Below are 23023 nucleotides of genomic sequence, written 5' to 3'. Positions count from 1 at the left end.
AAGTTCTTAAAAAACACCAGATAAGTTAATCGTGATTTTCTCACGAAAAAAATTCTACTTAAAGATTATCTGTATTTATATACAATACTTTTATCCTTCTATGTATGTAGTGCCGTTAAAACCCGTAAATCTTAATTACCTTTTGGTTGTTTTTGTTTGCTCAGCTGCGTCTGAATCTAGGCAACAGAAAATAAACCTCAATTTTCGAAGGCTCATAGTCACACACACTCACAATATTTTAACTGTGTCGCCTTGTTGCCATCTTCAAGTGTACAAGTATCGATATGTATATCAACTGAGCGCATCTCGGCCACCACTCGCGCCTATTCTCTATTTAAAGCCTCTTCGTTTGAGCCTTTAGTTACATAAATATCTACAGACTTTTTTCAAAATTTACCAATTTCATAGCGCTTTGTTATTCGCATCGTCCTAATTCACCGAGTTCTCATACATATATGTATGTATGAATGTATGTATTTGCTTAGCATTTAGTTTGTTGTTTATCGGGCTCAATATTAAATTTTTGCGATGCCATTAATTGTGTATTCACAACAGATTTCACAAGTGCTGTCGAACACTTGTATGTATATTTTTGTTGCCCATTTTTCCATGCCAAACTCTCACACATAACTCTCCTAAGCAATCTGCTGTTGTTTTTGTTGTTGTCACAAAACTTTTCATTTTCATTGTGTTATTTCGTTCTCTGCCTCCCGTTACTCTTCTCGTATCTGTATTGCCCGAAATATTGATTTTGTGTGTAGTATTTCTTGGAAAAAAAATAAATAAAAAAAGATTTACCATTCCATTTCTTCCTCTCACCTCACAGATTGCCTTGTGGTGAGGTGGTTGCGTATACGCCCTGTCTCATTGCTTAGCGGCCTATCGTTAGCCTGTTGTTCATTTGGCAGCTTACGATGTAACCATTTTGTTTTTTTCTTTTTTTCTATCCTAGGGTTCTCTTTTTTTCGACAGTAACATACTGTGCCAAGTTTTTTTCTCTTCTTTGCTTCCGTTTTGCATATTTACTCTATTTTAGCCTACTCACAAATTATGGAAGTTCTCACTACATCTCGTACTTACAATCAAATATGTTTGTATGCTTCGGATTGTCTCAGATTGTCTTCGGATGAGACTGCCTGCATGCCTGACTTTTCGTCTGCCGCAATGTCTGCCCGGTGTTGTGATGATTGGATTGCCTGGCTTTCAGTCGTCCAATTGTGAGTCTGTCACAAAATTCTACTGTGTGTTTATCCGAAGTGTACTTTTATTTTTCGTACAAGGCAATGTTCTCGCCATTTTAGGCCTCCCACTCTTTTTGCATCCTTTACTCAGTATACACGACTACACATATGTATGTATGTGTGGAGCTGCAGAATGAAAATGCGCTGTGGTATGCCTTTATTTGATGTTCTTTGTTTCTTTTAGAATTTATATTTGCACAAATGTATTTTTATTCCCAACGTACAATTTGTTTTGGAGGCAAGCGCCCCTGCATTATTTTTCCACACGAGTTATATTAATTTGGTTTTTTGTTTAAAAAAATGCTAAATGAGCAGGCAGTTGAGGTGGTTCGTCTAAAATAGCAATAAAAAGTTAACACCGTGCGAGTGTGTGTAGACGTACCTATATTACATATCTATTTACATATACCATAGGTACGCCTGTGGCCTTATGACTTTCCTTACACGCTGCCGAATGCCTCCGTTTTAGGTTTATGGTTTGCGGGTTTTGTTATTTTTTATGATATGACATTTGATGTACATATTTTCATTTGTCCTTCTTAGTTACAGCTAAAATTTGCCGGTGAGGTGATGTTTTTCACTCTGCTACAATTCTTACGATTTTTTTTCTAAATTTAGTTGCTATATAAAAATTCATGTTGTGGATGAAAATTTTCATATTTGAATTTTCTTTTCTTCAGGTTGGAGTTGTAAGATATCATTTATTTGGGCAAGAGACGCGTGGCTTAACATTCTAAAGCTGCATGTGCCACACAAGTTCACTATTATTATTTTTCAGTAATATTTTAAAATTTCTCTAAACAATTTCTTGATTTTGAACGCATCTTAGATATAGTAAACACATACACATATGCGTACAAACAAATATGACTCCAAAATACCTCCATGAATAAAATAAACGAAATAAATTGCCAATTAAGGACACATCTACCTCCAGCATTGCATTTACAATTTAATAAAATAGCTGAACCGCGCTGAATGGCTGAAATGAACTGATTGTGTGAATTAGTGGAAATATAATATGTACATATATACATATATACTACATATGTATATATATATACTCGTATAAAATATTTACATACTTATTTACTAATAGTCGTACTAGTGCGTATGTTATTTATAAAAATGTGGAAGAAAGGAGCGATGAGAGAAACGCGGGAAAGAGGACCGAGATGTAAATATATACGTATCATATTTTAAATAATTTCTTAACCTTTGTGCGGCTAAAATGCACAAGTATTGGTTGTTAATTAAATTGAACTTAGTTTAAAAACATTTCCAAACTGTGTCCTATTTTTCCTAAAACTTTAACTGGTCGGCCACATAGTTAACAACGCCTAATGAATGTATAACAATATATTTTTTTATTTAAATTTTCTTGTTTAATTTTTTCTTTAATTTTTGTTTAAGTTTTTTTATATTTTTTTTATATTTTTTTATATTTTTTTTGTTTCATTTTCATTTTTTTAATTGTTTCTTAATATTAGAAAAAAAATGTTTAGTGGTATAAATAATAGATATTATGTTACGAAATAAATACTAACTTTTTCTTCATAGACTCTGTTGAGTATCGACTCAATTAATTTTCTACATACATCTTTTTGAAGAGCTACCCACTCCAATTTAACTTTTATCATCTGATCTACGCAATTTTCAGCTTCGTACATTCGAATTTTTCCTCTTAATTGCTCTCAGAGAATTTCGTTGGGCTTCACATCAGAACTAATGGTTGAATGTCAGTCTAACAATGCACCTTGTGTATGTTTCGGTTCTTCGATTCGTTGATCATCGCAATAAGAGAGCTTTATGTTGTATACACAGACACAGCATAGATATGAGTTGCAACCCTGAATTTGTATCATTGTGTTACCACCTGCATTTTTGATCATACGCCTTCCTTGTTGTTAACGAATGTTCTTCGGGGTATTTTCTTCCGGGGCTAATTTTTGGTCGCTTTAGTTTTGTCGTACACCTTTGAGATATTGAGTGATTATGGAAATTCGCCAAATGAGTTTCCGTGAATTATTTTTACTCCCTTTATACGCCCTTATGACACAAATAAATTATATTATTTATAGAAGAATAGAATTTTGACAAAATGTTCAGTGTTTCACATTTAATAACCCACCAAATTGTGCGTTGCTAATTACGTGACCGACTAGTTTTATAATTTATTTTTAATAAATAGTAAATATTCCGACTTAACGCGAATTCATGTTGTAAAATTCAACCTACACAGAAGTGGAAGTGCCCTTATAGTTTTTTTTATTGATGATTATCTTGATAAATAATTTGCCGTTGCCTTATGGTATTTATCTATTATTCATTTATGTTAGGTCTTTTTAGTGCAATTTAAATTCACAAGATCATTTTAAACTCGTTTTGCTTCAGGTTCCCCTCGCTTAATCAAAATTGTTATTCATTTCTCTTTCTTATTATTTGCATTTTATTATCTGCTTATCAATGGGTTGCGTTCTAAATCCACTGTTTTCCTTTATTCTTATTCGGAGGGCTTAGAACAGTCGAATGTTTATAGTGTCATTATAAAGCTCTGTAAGTATTAAAACCAGTGGCTCATAATAATTGAAAAGCAATCTTAATCATAATGAACGAATACGTATAGCATACCTTTAGGCGAATAAGATAATGTTAGCGCTGATAGTGTATCGAATTGTGTTTGAACATGTATGTCTAATATTTTAAATATCAAAATAGTAGTTAAATTTTTAAAAAGACTGCAAGCAATAAAACGCTGAAAAAATTTAAATAAAAATAAGAAATAATGAATAGATAAATTTGTGCATGCTGAAAAGGTCATTTCCGCAAAATATTTGTAACTGGCACATTTTGTTACCGAAACTTGTTGTAGCCACGGCTGTAATGCACTGGGGACACTGCCAAGTGGTTGAACAAATTTTCCATGCAACATTGGCCAGCCCGAGCCGAAATGGCAGATGTTGCATATTTTTGAGGGTATTATTGCCATTTTTAAAATGCAGTTAATGTGAACCGAGTTGCGAACAAAATTCGAAAATTTATATATTAAACTTTGTTCCATTCACATAAGTCCTAAAAAAGTTGAATTTCTAAAATTTTTTATCTTTATTTATTACAATCTGTTAAATATTAAGAATATGCGATCTATAAAAAAAACTTAAAAATTGTCATAATTTTTTTTCTTGTTGTTAACAATAAATTTTGTTGCCCGTATAAAATAGACTTGTAAATATCAAATTGTACATCACTCCTTTTGTTTTTGTTGTTGTAGCCGCATAAACATTCCCCATACATATATGGGGAATGCTGCTGGAGTAACAGTCCTTGGCCGGATATAAATCCGGGTCATTCCGTTAATGGAGAAGGAAATGGGAAAGTCTCCCTTTTGTTCTTTTGGCGTAGTGCAGAATATTTAAATTTGAGTTTGAAGTGGTACCAATGATTTTAAAAGTACTTTAACTTGTAAAATTAAGTAAATTTAATTATAAAGTTCATACTGAAAGTTTGTCTTTGACGCATTCAAAGAATATAAATTTGTAATCTGCAATGGGTTACACCTGAGTAATAAAATACGAAACTAACTAAATTGAGCTCGCACAAGAGAAACTTTCAAAGTCAACTATGGCAAAAAAGCATTGTTCAGAAAATCGTGATACTTTATATGAAAAATCTGAGGTTAGACCGGAGAGTAGAGGTTAGACCTTCATAGAGTATTTTCCACTCGACCACCTCAAATTTCAATAATAAATTTAATCAATATAAGTTGACATCGAGTGAGACGTATAATTTGAAATTGAAATTAAAAGCACAGGGGCCTACATATTTTTATCTATTCATTTATTCTTGAATATTTATTTACATAGATAATTAAGGTACTAAAACACCACTTAATGTAGATTAATTATAAAAAAAGCAGATAATGAAATAATGCAATTATATGAAACAATAAGAAGATTATAGATCTCAACCAAATTGACTTGACTATAATACAATTCTGATTGTAAGAAATTATAGCGTTGGCAATATATTGAAACACTTCGTGTAGATCGGATGAAAGCTGTTTGGAATGCGGCTGGAGAATTTGGTGCAAACGTCCTGCAGGAAAAGCAAAAAATTGGTGCAAAGTAAAAGAATGAATTGGGATTTATGATTGGTAGCATAATTTTAGGCGCATTAGCTATATTCATAAGCACTAGGATGTTATACCTAATCAATTTAATTCCTTTTGTGTGTTAAATTAAATAGTAAATTAGTGAAATAGTAAAATATCGATGTGGCTTTGAAATAGAATAATAATATTCCTATATGTCAAGTTTACCAGTAAGACGAAAAACGCAGAAAATGGGTGTAATACTTAATCAAAAATTTACTAAAATACATACCTATTAACTTTAGAATACAATTTTGGGGATAATCAACTCAGACGAACATATTTTTTTTAATGATAAATGCAGAGCATTGAAAGAGTATAAAAAATATTAGTTTGATCAGCTGTTATCGGCTGATCGAATGGTAGTAAATAGTGTGTAAATTTGTTTCTTTTACAAAAAGTCAACAAAAGTTCAATATACAATGACATACCTCATAGATGACCCCTGCACAAAGCGGACGACGAATGCCGAGTAATTCAAATATACTACTACAATTATACCTCATATAAGGAGTACACAACAGAAACCCTATTGTAGAATAATAATTAGTCTCATAGCCGAAAAAAAAAAAATTATATTCATATGTATGTGTAACTGGGGGCTCTAGGTCCATTGGTACGCCCACTAAGCAATGTCGTGCATGCTTTCACCTACCTCTTATCATTCTCAAGCTATTACAAAAAATATTAAAAATTATAATATTTAGCTAAAAGAATGCATGGTAAAGAAGAATGCAACAAAAACAAAGTAGCTTCAATATTCTTGATGTCAGAACTTAAAAATCATGTAACACAAATTTAGAAAAATGCATACACACACATGTATGTGTGCATACTTGGAATAGATAACTTGATAATGAATAATCACTTATAGTAAATTTTGGTGCATCCTTGTCGTTATCATCGATGTTGTGAATGAGTTTTTGATAGCGTAATTTCTAGATTAATAATTTACAACTAGCCAAAAGAAGCAGCAGATTTACAATATTGATACCAATGAAGTAGCTTACACATATACATATACATAACCTGTTTACATATACATACATAAATATTAAGCAGTATTACGGAGAGATTTTCTAAATTATGATAATATACATGCATACATATGTACATACATACATGCCTACATGCATATATACAAAGCAATGCAAACTCTTGAAACCTCAGCAAAGTTAGAAAATCCGGCAGAAACTAAGTAGTCGTATTGAAATGGGTAAAATTTTACAGTATTTTAACGATTCATAGGAGTATATAAATCGGTAAATAAGGTAAATAATAGGCATCTTAAAAAGCCACGTATGTATGTGTGTTCATACATGATAATATATGTGTGTGTAACACCTTTACGTGTATGTTTAGTCGCAAAAGCAAGTAGTAACAAAGGAAAGTTGTGTAAATGAACATATCTGCAATTTGTATTTTCATAACGCCAAAATGAGAATGTAAATGAGAAATAAAATAAACGAACCGAAATTAAGTACACAAACCGAAGCAAATGCACACAAATGAAAACCAACGATTTTATACCCTCAAAACATCCGTCGTGTTTTTAGAAGCCAAACATTTTAAACGTTTTTAATAGCCTAAATCTTATTTCCTAAACAAACACTTACATACATACATCCATGTTGTAAAAGTAATTTCTTCATAGTAGTAAACATTTGTGAGATGCTCATTGCTGCATTTAAGAAGCATTCATTTTCACGCATATAACTGCCGTGGGATTCATGGGCGACTGTCTTGAGAATGAGGACACTGCAGGTCATTTTATCTGTAGTTGTCCGGCGATTTCTAGAGTCGGACGTGGGCTGTTGGGTTGCGATGTACTGAGCATAAATAAGATTCATGCTCTTCCTCTTCCGGATCGCCTACGATTCATCAATGAATCCAAAAAATTTGCGGAAGAGTGACCTCAACACAAATTTTTCCGTCTTACTATCGATTACATATCTATCCTGTCTCTCTATTCTTTCTACTGCAATCTGTCCGGGTGTAGTACAATGCCCGTCCTGACTGAACGCGTGGACTTGTCCTACCCGCCACAAATCCAATCTAATTCTAAGCAGTCAGAATTACTTACACACACTTTAATGTTGGAACAGTTCATAGTACCGTTGCCATAACTCGAAATGCGAGTGCTCATAAAACTTTTGAGTGACCCTCGAACCCCAACAATTTCTATGAAGAGGTACCTATATTGAAAGCAAATCGGCAGCCGCCAAAAGTGGAAGGGCGTCGTCTTGCCAAACACAGCTGGTGACCATTGATGGATATTGCTTACATACACATATACACATAGTGGCACGCCTCTAGTACGTTTAAAAAAGGGAAATAAAGGGATTAAGGCTGAATGTGTTGCTTAAAAATGATTAATGACACCTTGGCAAGACGAGACGAGACGACACCATTTTGGCTCTGTGTGCGAGAATTTTGGGATATTGGGCATAAACGCACACACATGTCACGTTAAACTATTGTGCTGCTTACATTTGGCAAAGTCTGTTTTTAAACGCCGTTTCCGCACCGAGCGTATTAGGTTCCTCTCGCCCTCTGCCTTTTTCTGTATTTGATAACTGCCAAGTCAGTGGCTGTCTGTTGTCTGCTGCCGGGTGCCGGCTGTCGGCTTTTACTGATCCGCCCTGTTGTTGTTGTTGCATCTGTTCATTGAACCGCCCTGTACCCTCTGCTTTGTTGTGCGGCTGGTGCTGCACTGGGTGTTTACATATATTGCATGCAACAAGTTGGCAAGTTCTCTTCATTTACTGTTTTGGTGCGTGGAGCAAATCAGCAGAATGAATAGCAAAATCTTATAATACTAGAAAATTATGAAGCAACACTGCTGCCGGTTCTTGATGGGTCGTTGACAAATGTGGCAAAATTAGTGTCGAAAAACTTCCGTTAATGCCTTTTGGGGGAGCAGCAAATGTGGCGCGAAGAAGCAATTTCAGAGCATTGAAAGTGGCAGAGAGAGAGAGGATAATTTGTCAAGTTGTCAGCGCAGTGAAATCATTGCAGTAATTAGCGTTGAAAATTTAAGAAAAGTTTAACTTTTGAACTTAGATCGAATTATGTTGTGATCAAATCAGATTTCGTGATTGCGTGAAAATATTTCACAAAATATTGCCAATACGAATGCCCCTACTGCAATTTACAGATAAATAAAATAAATTAAAAGCACAAGATTAATTTCATTTGAAGGCATTTGCGTCTACCTAAAATCTATATTTGGCGTAAAAAAGTCCCCGCATCTCGGAAAACTAAAACCACTTTTGCTTTAAGCAAAATTATCAGTACACACTAACATACACCCAAATCTATTATGTGCATAAGTATTTCCACACACACACACACATACACACATTTACATAAATATATGAATATTATTCATCTTACCCTTATCGACTGTGTGTTGTTGTATTATCAAAGCTTTCGTCAAATACACACTTGTATGCAATTAACTGTATATGAGATGCGTGCAATGTACACCAAGGGTACTCCAACATAAGTACTCAAAAAATAATAATTAAATACAATAAACGTAAAAATAAAAACGAAAATAAAAACACAAACAAAGTAATTAAATGAATCTAGTATCGATTATCAAGCGTTTGAAAAACGTAAAATTGTATGATGAATTATTAAAATTAAAAATTATGCTGCAGATAACAAAAGAATTGTGTTTTATTTCAAGAGAGCTTTTTAGATACTGGGAAACTTAAGAAAGATTTACAAATCTGAATCTCTAAGGTTTACACGCCCACGACTAAACGAGATTTAATGCCAGTTAGATCCGAAAATGCTGTCGGCTGGGGAATTCAAACTTCTAGCAAACTGGAAAATATTTCTCACTTATTCCACTCGAGTTCAGTGAATAAAAGAAGAAAAAACGAACGATAACAATACACTTTAGATCACCAAGAATGCTTTAAAAAAGTTAAGGGTGATCAATTTCGATTGGGCAATATTTATTATTTTTGTATAGAATCATTAATGACATTTATTTTTTAAAAATGTTGAGCCTTTCAAATGTTGTTCGCAACTGCGCCATAATTCGGCCACCCGCAAGGACCAATTTTGAGTGACTCGCTTTTCGTTAATTTGTTTCACTATAGACCTTTCCATCCTTGGTGTGAGCTGGTTGGGTCTGCGACTGGAGTGTTTTATCTCCAAGCGATTTTCGTTTTCTACGTTATTTATAATGTTGTACACTGTCCTTGCATTAATAGAAAACATTTCAGCCATTTGTTTTGCTGATTCACCTTTATGGAAATTATGAAAAACGGAATTATTGCAAAAATTGCTTCTTATTAATGCGAGGTAATGAACACTACGAATCACTTGACCCATCAACCCTTAGTACAGTAGCAGCCACAAATTTATAAAGAAGAACAAAAATGGTGTATCGTTAAGTTTCTGGTGTTTGGATATACCTAATTCTTCGAGTTGTGAAAACAATTTTGAGACAATCCAAAATATGACTAATTTTAGTGTTCGTTGTTGTTTTCGCATATTGAGTGTTCGAATAACTATTTCTGTTTACAGGATCACATAGAAGACGTTAGCAAAGTGTTCTGGTGCAAAAAAAGTGTTCTGGTGAGAAAATAATGACATTAATAATATTGCATTGCGAAAAAAAGTAATTATGAGACGAACTGCATGTACTTGTGCAGGGTCTATTAAGTTTGAGGCTCTTTTTTAGTACCGTTGTTTTGTTTTTTGGTAGCTGTCACTTTTTGATGAGACCTCTGTTGAGGTCATTTCAACAACATCGATATATCTCTTTCATCGCTATACATATTTGCATTATCATTATTCTTCTTATTCTTTTTAACGTTTTGTTCGCCTCTCGTTCATTTACGCTGTACGGAATTTCTTTGGATTGTCAACTTTTTATCTAAATAAATTAGTTTATCAACGGATTTATTTGTGAAACGTAAGTGCTTTCCAAAGCAGTGAAACCGCCGCAACAACCTCTTTTCATTGATATGATTGATGTTAGGTAGAAAATACGTGGGATTTCACTAGAAAACCGTGTAAAAATAATTAAAAACCCAATATGATTCATGATGATAATGATAAATGGTTCTTCAATTATATTGTCGATCGTTCTAATCGTGCATCGTCCAACAGACCTCGCAACAAAAACGTTAATCGCAAACATAATGCAATGACATTCGGTGTGATTTGCAGAGACACAGCTCTAAATATGTCTGTATGTCATCGAAAATATAAAGGAAATCTATATCTGTAAGCAATTTTGGGGAGCTTTTCCGACTACTTCATTCCCGGCACTAGATGCTCTGATTGGTTTACCACCACTTAATGCTTTCATCCAAGGAGAGGCCTTGAAGGCCATCTGCAGACTGAAACACGGTGGGAACTGGTACGGCCCTTGTCCGGCATTGGAACACAGAGAAGGCATGGACATTGATCCAACGATTCTCTCCATGCCCCTTGACTCCATGCCATCAAGAGTCGTACTTGAAAAGAGATACAGTGTAGTGCTACCAGAGGCTCAGTTGTGGGGAGACTCAGAAAATGAGCCCGGTAAACACTGTTTTCGCATTTTTACGGATGGCTCCAGGACCGAGCATGGCTCTGGCTCTGGGGTCTACGTGGAATCCAGCGGGACAAAACTGCACTTTGCTCTTGGAATGCATGCATCTGTGTTTCAAACGGAGGTGTATGCAGTTCAAGAAGCGATGAACTTTGTTGTGGAAAAACGATGGAGAGGCAGATCTATATGTGTCTGCAGCGACAGCCAAGCTGCGCTTATGGCCTTAGACAGCCCTCCAACCACATCAGGGGTAGTGAAGGCCTGTAAATCCAGGCTGAACTATGTCGGTAGACATAATAGCCTGATGCTAACATGGGTCCCGGGATACGTGGGTTTCGCGGGTAACGAGACCTCTGACTCCTTAGCTAAGATGGGCTCTGAGGCCAACTTCTTTGGCCCAGAGCCCGCTTTGCCACTCCCCTCTGCGGCCATCACGGTCACGGTTAGCAAATGGGTAACTACCACCCACAAGCGAGCTTGGCTGGCTGAGAGAGGCTGCAGATGGACAAAACTGATGTTACCTGTCATGTCCGATCGACTGTCGCAAACCCTTCTGTCATTAAGCAGAGGGGAGTGTAGACGGCTGGTTGGGCTGATGACGGGCCACTTTCTGTGGGCAAAGCACATGTACTCTGCCCAGCTTGTGAAGAGGAGGATGAGACGGCGGACCCCTCCCTTGTGTCTGCCCCGCCTTCGCTCGAATCAGGTTTGAGGTCTTTGGCACTGATGTGTTAAGAAGCGACCATCTTGGCTCCTTGGCACCACAAGATCTACTCAGATTTCTTCGGAGATCGGGTAGATTTAAAGAAAATTAAAAGGGAATCCAAGTGTAGTACAATGGACTCAATTATTGTGTGAGTGCTGCACTTGGTAGTTGTCCCGACCAAAAAAAAAAAAAAAACAAAAAACAAAAAAAAAAAAGCAATTTTGGAATTTGGAGAATATAATTCATAAATTATAGATCTTCTATTACACAAAAAGGAATTGCCACTTGGGAGAGAAAACTAAGCTAAGTACATTTGACTTTCGATTTATTTTCTGAACATTGGCATTGCTGAATTTTATTTGGCCATGTACTAGGAAGTGTTCCCTTTTCGATAGTTAAAAATTTTTTGGAGAAATAAAACCCGATGAGAACGCCTCACGAAAATTCAACCAAGCAGTGACTTTTTAATGCGCAATGGCCCATGATGAATCACCCAAAGATTTTTATGGCTTCAGTTACATAAATTTTACTTACCAGAAATGGGCCATACCACTGGAGATGGCTTTCTTCCCGAAGTCAGCGAACTTCTGCCGAACAGAGCAATAATTTTGATCATAAAATCGGACAATTTCAATGCACCGTTGAATAGTTAAACGCCAAGATGAAAGCTGTATCTTATCGACTTTATTTATACTTATCAACTGTACTTAGTTTGCACTTGAAAACACCACATTAATATCTTCCAGATTGACTCGAACTAACAACATACTGCGTCAGAAAGCTTAGTCATCACACGGCGCAGTGGTCGTCATGCATGGGAAGGCTGATTGTTTACGCATACGTTTTCGCTTTGACACTGAGTGGAGAAGTCGTTATCCGCAACATGAGCAAAATAGCTGACAATTGCCGAAATCTAATAATTCTGAACCAGAAATTTGTTTAACTAAATAGTTGACGTTTTCTACTGCAGGGTATACTTATACACCCACAAACATAGCTTTTCAATATCTCAGCACTTTGCTCATTGCCATGCAAATTTAATTGTAACTAAGCAGCAGTCAATGAAACTCAATTTTTCATCCAAAATGTAATATGAGCAGAGATTGTGAAATTTAAACTGCTGAATTAGGGAGTATCCCAATTTGCAACTTTTACTGCAAAACTTTGATAATGATGTGAATGTAAGCCATTTGAAAGAAGATATAAAACAACTTACACACATACATACAATATATACAACTGTGTATTCAGCCGTACTTATTTGGGAGAGTATATGAATAAAAAAGCGGATACATTTTTTCTTTTGTAGCTGGTTAACAAATCATTAAATTACAACATTCTCAGCTGGGGGGAATTGCGCTGAAGAAAATTTTGTGATTACTGTTTCATTTGTCCACATTAGTACGAGAAAACATGTTCCATAGCATACTTTCGGGTGCTTACAGGACTTGTTTGCGACTTGTGTGCTACTTTTGTATGCCAAGGCCATTTGGGTTTTCGCATCCTCGTACACATTTTCTTTATTTCTTTTCATGCCTGTTCCTTTTTGTTTCTAATTTTGATTTAGCGCCCATACGTTTATTAATCCGGCTGGCGTGAACAGAACAGGTTTAGAACACGTGCCATATTTGATATAAATTATTTATGTGCGTATACATGGAATTACAAATTCACCCGCCCTTTAATATTTGGAAGCGTGACTAGTTTAAGTTCGAACAACAGGCGAAGTTTACTGCTACATTTGCTACTGAACAAAACACATTCAAAGGGCTTTTAACTATGCGTGCTATAGAAAGTCAGCCAATAAATAACCAATCCAGTCAGTGTCATTTCACGCATTCCAAATTTTCCAATTTTCTTTAATTTCTTCCATAGTTCCGACGGAGTTGGGAATTAAATATTTATCTACTTGCAATAAAGTGTTAAATAAATAAATGATTGTGCTAAGATCGCCAATGGGAAGAATTAATAGGCAGAATGGAATTTAATTAGTACGCATACCAGGGCATATGGAAATATGAGCATAGCAGGCAACGCGCTATGTAGCTGACAAATCCACTAAGTAAGCCTTTAGCATGCCACTTGCTTGTAGCAACAACTCCTTGCTTAACCACTGCCATGACAAATTTCCATAGATCGCATCTCAGAACGGATTAAGAGATAGTTTGTGGGAATCGTCGACCTGTTTTTTAAATAGCGCACATCCGGGATCACATCAAAAATCAATATCTACAATCCGAAATTTGTCACATCTTAAACGGGGCACTGAAATGGTATTTTGTTGAGTATCCATATTTTTTAAAACTGCTTCGCACCTACGAGCTAAACTTCTATTAACTTTTGGCATCTCCCCAAAGGAATAGAGTTCCCCACTTGCTGCACTCCTTGCCATAGCTCATTGGCATTTTTAATTTTTTAATATCGTTTCACAGATTTTCAATGGGGCTTAGTTTGGGGCTTTGTGCTGGCCAATCGTGAACCAATTTAGTAGTCTGCTTGATATAAATAAATAAATAATTGGCGCGTACACTTCTGTTAGGTGTTTGACCGAGTTTCACCTTCCATTTGCGGCGTGCGTCTTGATGTTGTTCCACAAATGGACGAATATGCAGTTTCAAGCCGGCTCCGCACGACAAATTTTTTTATGATATTTTGCTTGATATATTCGGGCTAAATTCTTTATTTATTTCCAGCGTAATCGCTCAAGAGAACTTGAAACGGTCACACTTACTTTTCTTAACAATGGCCTTGTCCTGCCCTTTGTTTTTGTATCTTTTTTTCTATGTTTTTTATTTCCTCATTGCTCAGGTCCCCTTCTCGTTTTCATGCCCAAAAATGATTTTAAAGGAAAAAATTGTCTTTGCAATTATAACAAATGCGAATTTACCATAAAATAAGCTTTAATTATATTAACTAATGATGATCTGCGCTATCCCGTCGTCCAACGAATATGCATTTAGGTACAGTGAAAATTTGAAAAGGAAACATTAAAAAGTTAACGGGACTTATCGTCCGATATTATAGACAAAGTGATTCACAGCCCAACATTGGCAATAAAATACGTGTATGTACGAGTATCAGCTAATCTTCTAAGAACCTTTTGAGTCGGAAGAGTCAAGAATTAAAATTTTCAAATTTTCAAAGTTTTTAAAGTGGCACAACATTTTTTCTTGCCAACAATAAGTAGTGCCGTCTCTAAAATTTCATTTGCTAGTTTGTTTCTTACTTTACTTTTAATTATATTCGTGCAAGAGAACGCTTGCTCGCACGAATATGTTGATCCAAATGCCAAACCTCACTGTAGCAATCTGGAAGACTATTCCATTCGTCGAATATAAGTGCTTCGACTCATTTTCGGCATTTCTTTTAATGCTGGCCACTTTTGTTGCGTTACGTACATACATTTCGTTTATGGATCCCAACTCTTCCTCTTGCTTTTCAACTCTGTAATTTTTCTAGTTTGACAAATTTCATGTGGGCTTCTCGGAAGAAAAAAAGTTATTATTTACTATGTATTTGTGTATGTATTTATTTTCATATGTGTAACGTTACATAATTTTTTGTTGTATTCATTTTATTGACAGGGAAATAAAAAAAAAAATGTATTTGTATGTAAATTAACACATACACACATTTCCAGTTTAATAGTGCTACATCGTTCCCAGCCACGACAGTACTGACCATAAATATTTATAAGTTCGTCCTTCTGCTCGAAAGCCTGCAGAAAGGCTGCTTATAGCTTTTCTAATGCTACAGCCAAGAACAACGATTTGCAGAAGATGTTCTGTTCTCGCAAGCATTTGTGTCATTGCATTCTTCCGCTTTCCATTATTTCCCGAAGATTTTTTTACTTATTGCTTTACACACATACATACAAATACATTTATTTATTGCACGGCCTGTTTGTGAGGGCCAATTGGTGTGGCTTGCGGCAGCCAACAACTCGGCGTGTGCCAGCAATAATTGCAGATGGTTTTACTTGCAAATCATCATGAAGCCAATCAAAGAGAATGTGCGAATAAAAGGTTGACTTAGTGGTGCTGATATCAGGAGCGAACGAGCAGTTTAATTTTTGTTTATTTTTTCTTCCTCCTTTCTAATGCCCCATTTCCTGGAATCCGCCTATTTGTTGAGTAAAATTTCTGCTGTTGTGGATGCCCAGGTATCCTTTAATTATTCGCCTTTTAAAGCTTTAATATTTAATGAAAACTCCATATTAAACAGAAAAATACACAAACAACATTGAATAGCAGAAGCAAATAACTGCTCAATCAATATTATTGACACGCAATGCATGTAATTAAGCCGCTTTCGACCGGGGTGTCCGGCAGCCAAAAGCAAACAGAAATGCCGTAAAATAACATCACTTATGAGTATGTGTGGGTATTTGTGAATGTTTGTACGCATGCTGGTGACCTGCAAAACTTTCATTTTCATTGCTGCTGTAGCGATAAGCAAACATATGTACATACATATATAAAGGGTCAAAGACCGTTGCTTTTTGACGCAGCTATACTAAAATTCTGTGTATGTATCGTTTTAGATAAAAGCTCCAGCAGGAAGCTCCATCAGCGAACAGCTGCTTCCGAAGCACAAAAAATGTATGCATAAGAAGTTGGTTGGCGCAAAACCACATGAAAGTCAATATAAAATTCGAGTAAAGTGGGCAATACGAAATGTGTTGGAGCACTTGCAATCCACCAATACAGAGCTAGGACTCGACAGCTTTTTCAAGGAAACTTTAACCAAACTGCCTGTTGGTAGTCTTAGGGGTTAGGTACAAAGTTTATCCATATGAAAATAGAGTGAATTCGCGATAACATGGGCAAAGTAAAACGTCATCCGCTAACTGTCTCAGTTCAGTCTATTAAAAATTTTAAAATTAAATTTGATTTCGATCAATTGAAAAATATGCTTTTGGTATACATTAAGAAAAGTAGGCAATTAGGAGAACAGAAAACAGGAGTTAAAACTACCAAATAACTGCGGAGTATCGAAATATTTGCCATAGAAAAAATTTAAATTGTATGATAAGCTTTTCTTTTAATGAGTTTCGTTAGATTTTTAGAGTAACAAAAAGAAAAGCAGATAAAATAAGAAGCAGCAATAAATTCTATGCATTCTATAAAAAGTTTTAATAAACTGAAATTTTTATAAAACAATTTTTTAAAGTATCAAACAATTAGTTAGTAGGAAAAATTCATAGTGGAAAATTAGTAGTTTTCTGAAACAGTTTATTCGAAAAGTAATAATGTTTTCTGTTCTCGTAATAGTGTTTCACTTATTCTACCCTGCACCAGGCCTCAGCTAGAAACTTTGGAGACTGATCAATGTACACCCTCGCTCGGTCTGAACGGACATTTTTCATTCGTATTCCGTCAAGGGAAGAGTGGGCGGGGTGCAACATTTGGTGGCAAGATCTGATGAATCTGGTGACGTAGCTGGTAGAGGAGTATTCTGTGTGCAGCTCCCCATAAAAATCAAGTTGAGGCTGGCGGACCACGGCTGTGTGTTCAAAGGAGAAGTAGTCGTAATGAAGAAAGCAGCTCCTACTTGTATGACTACATGAATTAAACAGCTACTCCAACAGCCAAGTGGCAATTAGGGTTCTATGTTTGACGCGATCGCAACTGGTCGGGGAATGCCTGACTTCTCTTTCGACCCCATCCGAAGTCTTTGAATTCTGCTCATTTGGGTACATTGCCATATGTAGGAATATTGCGGGAAACTACATATGGGTTAGCTAGATGGGGGAGCCGTAGAGTGATTTCCCTATGAAACGAAATGATTGTGTTAGCCTTGCTTATCTGTGGGGTGGCTTCACTGGACATTGTCTGCTAGACATTAGGTTAGGTTAGGCTATGGTGGTAGTCGGTCCGTATGACCAACTCACTTAGACCTCACAGGTCCGTTGTGATACCACTGTGCGACACGGGAACCTTGTTTATTTACTTTCATGAAACCATTTTGAGGCTCTTATGAAGCGCAGGATTTGTCTAATCCCCGCGCCAGATAGTTCTGTAAGAGAATTGAAAAAGTGTTTACCTAGACAACCTGCTCTGATTTTACCTAAGGCTGGACAATTGCAAAAGAAGTGCTCTACTATTTCTTCCTCCTCCTCATCTCTACAGCTTCTACAATATGCATGGGAGAATACTCCTAGTCTCAAGGAATGCCTTCCAAATAGCCAGTGGCCGGTGACACAAGCCACGACCTTCGAGATATCTTCTCTTGAGAGAGGTATTCCAATGGTATTTTTATCACAGAACAGTTGAAGAGCAGTACCTTTTGTGGCTAGCTCATCAGCTCTACAGTTCCGTCAATATCTCTGTGTCCCGGAACCCAAATAAGGCTGACCTTGAATACGACGCTAATATCATTTAGGGCTGCTCGGCTAGACATAACTTAGAGTCCTTTTTGCAGCAGCTGTCTGGAGATGAGAAGCAATCATCTCAGCGCCATTTGCTCTCGAATGCACTGTGTTCAGACAAGGCCACTCCTAACTTTTGTTAGAGAGGTCGACGGGAAAGGGAGCACCGAGTTGCCGTGCAACACGCTTTGCCTTCTTGTTCTTCTCAATGTTGTTCTTGACTGTACAAAATGTTAAAATGTTGTTGTTTAAAAAAAAAACATTTAAAAAAGTGCAAGCAAATCAAGTAGCCATATCTGAACGCAGTCTTACTAATTTTCATTAAGTGATTTGAAACAAGAGTTATTTTTGGGAGTTCTTCTACTTGTACCAGCTGCTTCTTCTATTCGCCACTCGCTAACGGATGGCGAATCGAAGGGGGCTGTTGATTCATTGACACTATAATAAATTTCTTCAAGTTCAGTGCGAAGTAATTTACGTATTATTTTTAATTCAGCCCGGTTTTGTCGTTTGATCACTTTCTAAGCGTCTTCAATCATCTATATACATACTTCTGCTCAAATATGAACGAGACGGTATCAATAAAATGGTCCGCGGATGACATATGGCAAAAATAAATTTTTTGTTTATTGGTAGGACTGTTATAAGCTTACATGGCAAATTTGATGGCGTGATATGTCACATAGTTTGTTTTCTGTGCTACTGTAAACAAGTCAAGCTCGAGTGTGTTCTTCGAATTCTCTTTTATGACTTCAATTGTCTCAAAATGTTTTCCACGGAGCGGCAACTTGAGCTTGGGAAACAGGAAAACGTCACATGGAGCCATATCAGGCGAATACGGTGCTTGCGGAACGATATTAACATTATTTTTGTTCAAAAAATCGCGAACAAGACGTGATGTGTGAGCTGGTGCATTATCGTGATGCAAGAACCATGACTTGTTGTCCCACAATTCCTTCCTTTTAAGACGAATGTTCTCGCGCAAACGCTTTAAAACGTCTAACTAATATTCAGCGTTAACCGATCGGCCTTGCGGAAGGAACTCGAGTGCACCACACCTTCGTAATCGAAAGAAACAGTCAGCATAACCTTAATTTTTGAGCGACTTTGGTGTGGTTTTTTGGGTTGATGTACGGCCCTCTTTGAACGATTTGTACCACTGGAAAACACGTGCACGCGATAGAGCAGAGTCCCCATAGGTTGTCTGCAACATTTTTAAGGCGTCTGAAGCCGAAATTTTGTTGGAATAAGAAAATTTCAAACAAATTCTTTGTTCAACTTGAATTTCCATCGTTAAATTCGAAGAACACACTCGAGCTTGACTTGTTTACAGTAGCACAGAAAACAAACTACATATGTGGCATATCACGCTGAAATTTGCCATGTAAGCTTATAACAGTCCTACCAAAAAACAAACAATTTATTTTTGCCATATGTCATCCGCGGACCGTTTTATTGATACCGTCTCGTCTCGTTCATATTTGAGTAGAAGCTACATACATATGTATATCAAAATTTTCTCCCTAATGTAAAGTAGTTATACAGATCAATGGCAGATGCCATATAAAAGGATTTCAGTGCCACTATTGTAAGTAGGCACAGTATTTTTTCTTAACTCCAATACTTCTCTGATTAAAATTACCTGATATTTTTCCGCTATTACCCTCCTATGAGTAGTTATGTACGCCTATATGTATGTGCATGTGTGCGTGTGGTTGTGTTGTTTTCGTTCTCCGACACTATTTGCTATTACTCGTCTTATTGCGTTTTACGAATCAGTACGGCTCTATTATCTTGCCTGTGACTCTCAGATGTGTGTGTAATTGATTTGTTTTTCTATTGCACGAAAACAAACAAATTCGCCTCATTGCGTAAGTACGTAAAGCTGTACCGATACGAATTTGCGTTTATTACAATTTGCTCGATGCTGTTGTTGGGCTGCTATCTTTGAAAACTAACTATTATTGTGTTAAATTAAATTTGTTTTTATGAAAAAAGAAATGTAAATCCTTGCATTAAAATTCAAAATGTTGTAACGCCAGCTTAGTAAAGCTTACAAATGTTGTTATAAACTATTTGATTTGAAGTTTGAAAATGTATTTTTTATGTGTATATGTAAGCTACTTAATATATTAGTTTATGCTAGCATTAATATTTTAGAGTAAGAAAAAAGGTTTTCGAAAAATAACTTAATGTAAAATTTATAATTATTTTTTGTACTGTGCGTGAGAAGTGAGAACAGTTCAATGCGATTTACTTATTAGCCTAAGTATGCATATAAAAATGCAATCACTTTATCTTATAAAAAATATCAGCTGTTATTACACCTAAATCGATCCATTTACAAATTTATAAATAATCAAGCGTTTTTCATGTGTCTAAAAATAATATTTTTCTGCCCTTCGCTGTGACTGCTAGAAAATAATTAAAATTGTTGTGAGTTGCGCAAACTTTGTACTCTCTTAGGAGTTCTGGAAGTTAAAGAATATTATGGAACTACTACTAACTTTGACTTCAAGAACTTAAACTACAACTACAAGATTTTTGAGAAAAAAACTAACATTTATTTTTATTTATCTTTTTTCCAATCGAACTTCTTAACAGACAATTATCTATAAGAAACCAGGGGATATGCTTCTGGACGAAGATTCCTTGGACCAAGCACCAACTCCACCACTCTCTGGCCTTTCGCCATCACTCACCGGACCCTTGCATTGCCAAACTTCGACAGCAACGGTTCTACGCGATTATCGCCACAATCCAATGATCGGCGGACCAGGTGTGTTGCCATCCCCACCATTTGGATCTACCAGCAGTAGCGAGGAGTCCAGCCCACCTGGCCTAACACCGGCCGACTCCGAGTCTACTTCGGACAGCGGCATTGATGACATTGGCATAATTGAGGCCTCCTCACCGATGAAAGTACAATTGGACAATCCTAGCAGCCCGATATTGAAACCGATGAATACATGCTCAGCCACCACTAAAGATATGCTCCTAATAAAGTGCTTGAATAGCAGAGCCGCCAAAAAACGTGCCGCCATGGACTCTTTAGCCAGTGAGCCACAGTTGAAGCAACAACAACCATTTTCTTCGAGAAGTGTCGATACAGGCAATGATATAAGCCCACTCATGGAACCCTTTATAATGGATTTGTGTAATGATGACTACGATGTAGCGGCCACCGAGCAGTTTTTGGCACCCAACGAAATTGAGAATGTGCTAAGCGATTGGACAAATGAGATGGCCTAGCTGGAGGCAAACATCAGTAAGAAAAGACGAAAAAATCAAACCAAACAATTACGCAGACGAAAACGACGAAGGACAATGAATATGCGGACAAAGTGGGGACAAAGTCGAGATTAGAAGAGTTTCGCTGGAGGGTAGATGGTGAGAAGTGTCGTAGGAAGCAGGATGCAGAAATATATGTATAGGTTGCAGCGAAACTGTGGGTGCGCACGTAAGAAATCGTAACTATAACTATAACTGTAAGCAAAGCTGCCGCGGTGGCGGCTGACTATCGTATTTGGCGTTTATGAGTGCTTTTGACAGGACTTGAAATGAGGACATGCCATCTCCAACATTGAAAACACTTAACGGTAATTACATATTTAAATTTTTAGTAAATGTCGATTCTTGCAAGAGTTGCACTAAAGCTTGAAAATTGTTCCCTTTGGTATATTTCGTTTCAGTCGAAATAACTAATTTTAGGGAAGGTGGGACGAAATTCAGGGAAAGGATTTACGGAGTGGACATTTTTACAAACACACAAACAGACACATTCATCATGCAGTTAAATGGTTTCAATACAAAAACAAGATTGGCGAGATAAAAATTGACCAAAAACAGCAGAATCGAAAGGAAATACCAGAAATATTCATTTACAAAGTTTGGTATTTGTTTCTTTACTTCAAAATTTGATTTTCGTAAGATTAGAAGATTTGGATATATCAGTGTCAGCTTGCACAAATGAGCGGAAATATTGTCGATTGGAAAAAACCAATTAATGCAAAAAAAACCTTCAAACATTATTTGGAAGTAAATTCATGTTTTTTGTTGAATATTTGTGCACATTAAACCTTGCAGAGCAGATTTAATTTCGTTGATAATAATTTTCCTAAAGTTTTCTAAATAGTTTATTTGTCCAATCGACTTTCTTCGCTTCATTGCAACATGCAGACCTGATTTGTTTTAGAAAAAATTTATTTTCATATTCTTTATTGATTTCTTAAATTTAAGAGTTATTTTGCATAAAATATTACAACTAACAAACAACCCACACATAAAAGCCATATTTTACCGTATTTACCCCAATGAAAGGCCAACATGAAAATAGTAAAATATTTTGCAAAAAGTCAAGGAAAATATTCAAAAATAACAAAACAAAAAACCAACTTTATTATATATGTACATACATATAAACACTTTGTTAGTTTTAATTTCTTACTGCCCAAAACAGAAGTAAACCGTGTGGTTAGTTGTATAAGTGCTAAACTTTATATATCTGAAATAAATTTAAAGTTAACAAAACAAACAAAAAAAAAATTAAAATTTGAAAAAAGTGTCATAGTTCTTGTACACAAATAACACAAATAAAAAACACAAATAATCTAGAGGAAAATTCAACTTGACATAAGCATTGCTATTACTGGTGATAAATATTTTTAGTGTAATATTTTTTATTCTCAAACGAGCGCAAACGGTTGAAAAAAAATAATTATTGTATATCGAACAAAGATGTTTAGCACCGGAAAACAAAAAGATTTAACTGCAAATGCAGCATAGCAAATCATTCAAACTTTATTAACCAAGGCAAATTAAGGAAAACAAATAGAATAAAATAATATGGCAGAATTAAAATAAACCGAAATCGCACACAATTTTCATGAAAAATTTCCGGCCAAAAATTAAAACAAATTAAATACATATAATTCCGATACATTTGCACAAAATAAGGGTAAGATTATCAAGTCAGTTTCTTTTGGAGCCGTCTGTG

At 35.9% G+C, this 23023-nt stretch overlaps 1 protein-coding gene across 2 annotated transcripts in view; it reads left to right on the top strand.

Annotated features, from left to right (window-relative positions):
• Positions 1 to 22572, top strand: part of LOC129243781 (protein similar) — a 182853-nt gene extending 160281 nt beyond the window's left edge. For both annotated transcript variants that reach the window (XM_054881091.1, XM_054881083.1), the window contains exons 12-13: positions 20632 to 21626; positions 21720 to 22572. In XM_054881091.1, coding sequence (XP_054737066.1) covers positions 20632 to 21279 — 648 coding nt within the window. In that variant the 3' untranslated portion in view covers positions 21280 to 21626; positions 21720 to 22572. The remainder of the gene's footprint in view (positions 1 to 20631; positions 21627 to 21719) is intronic.
• Positions 22573 to 23023: the final 451 nt, after the last annotated feature.

Source organism: Anastrepha obliqua, chromosome 1, assembly GCF_027943255.1.
Source record: "Anastrepha obliqua isolate idAnaObli1 chromosome 1, idAnaObli1_1.0, whole genome shotgun sequence".
Lineage (NCBI taxonomy): Eukaryota > Metazoa > Arthropoda > Insecta > Diptera > Tephritidae > Anastrepha > Anastrepha obliqua.
The sequence above is the reverse complement of the archived record's forward strand: the minus strand, read 5'-3'. Positions and strand labels throughout refer to the sequence as shown.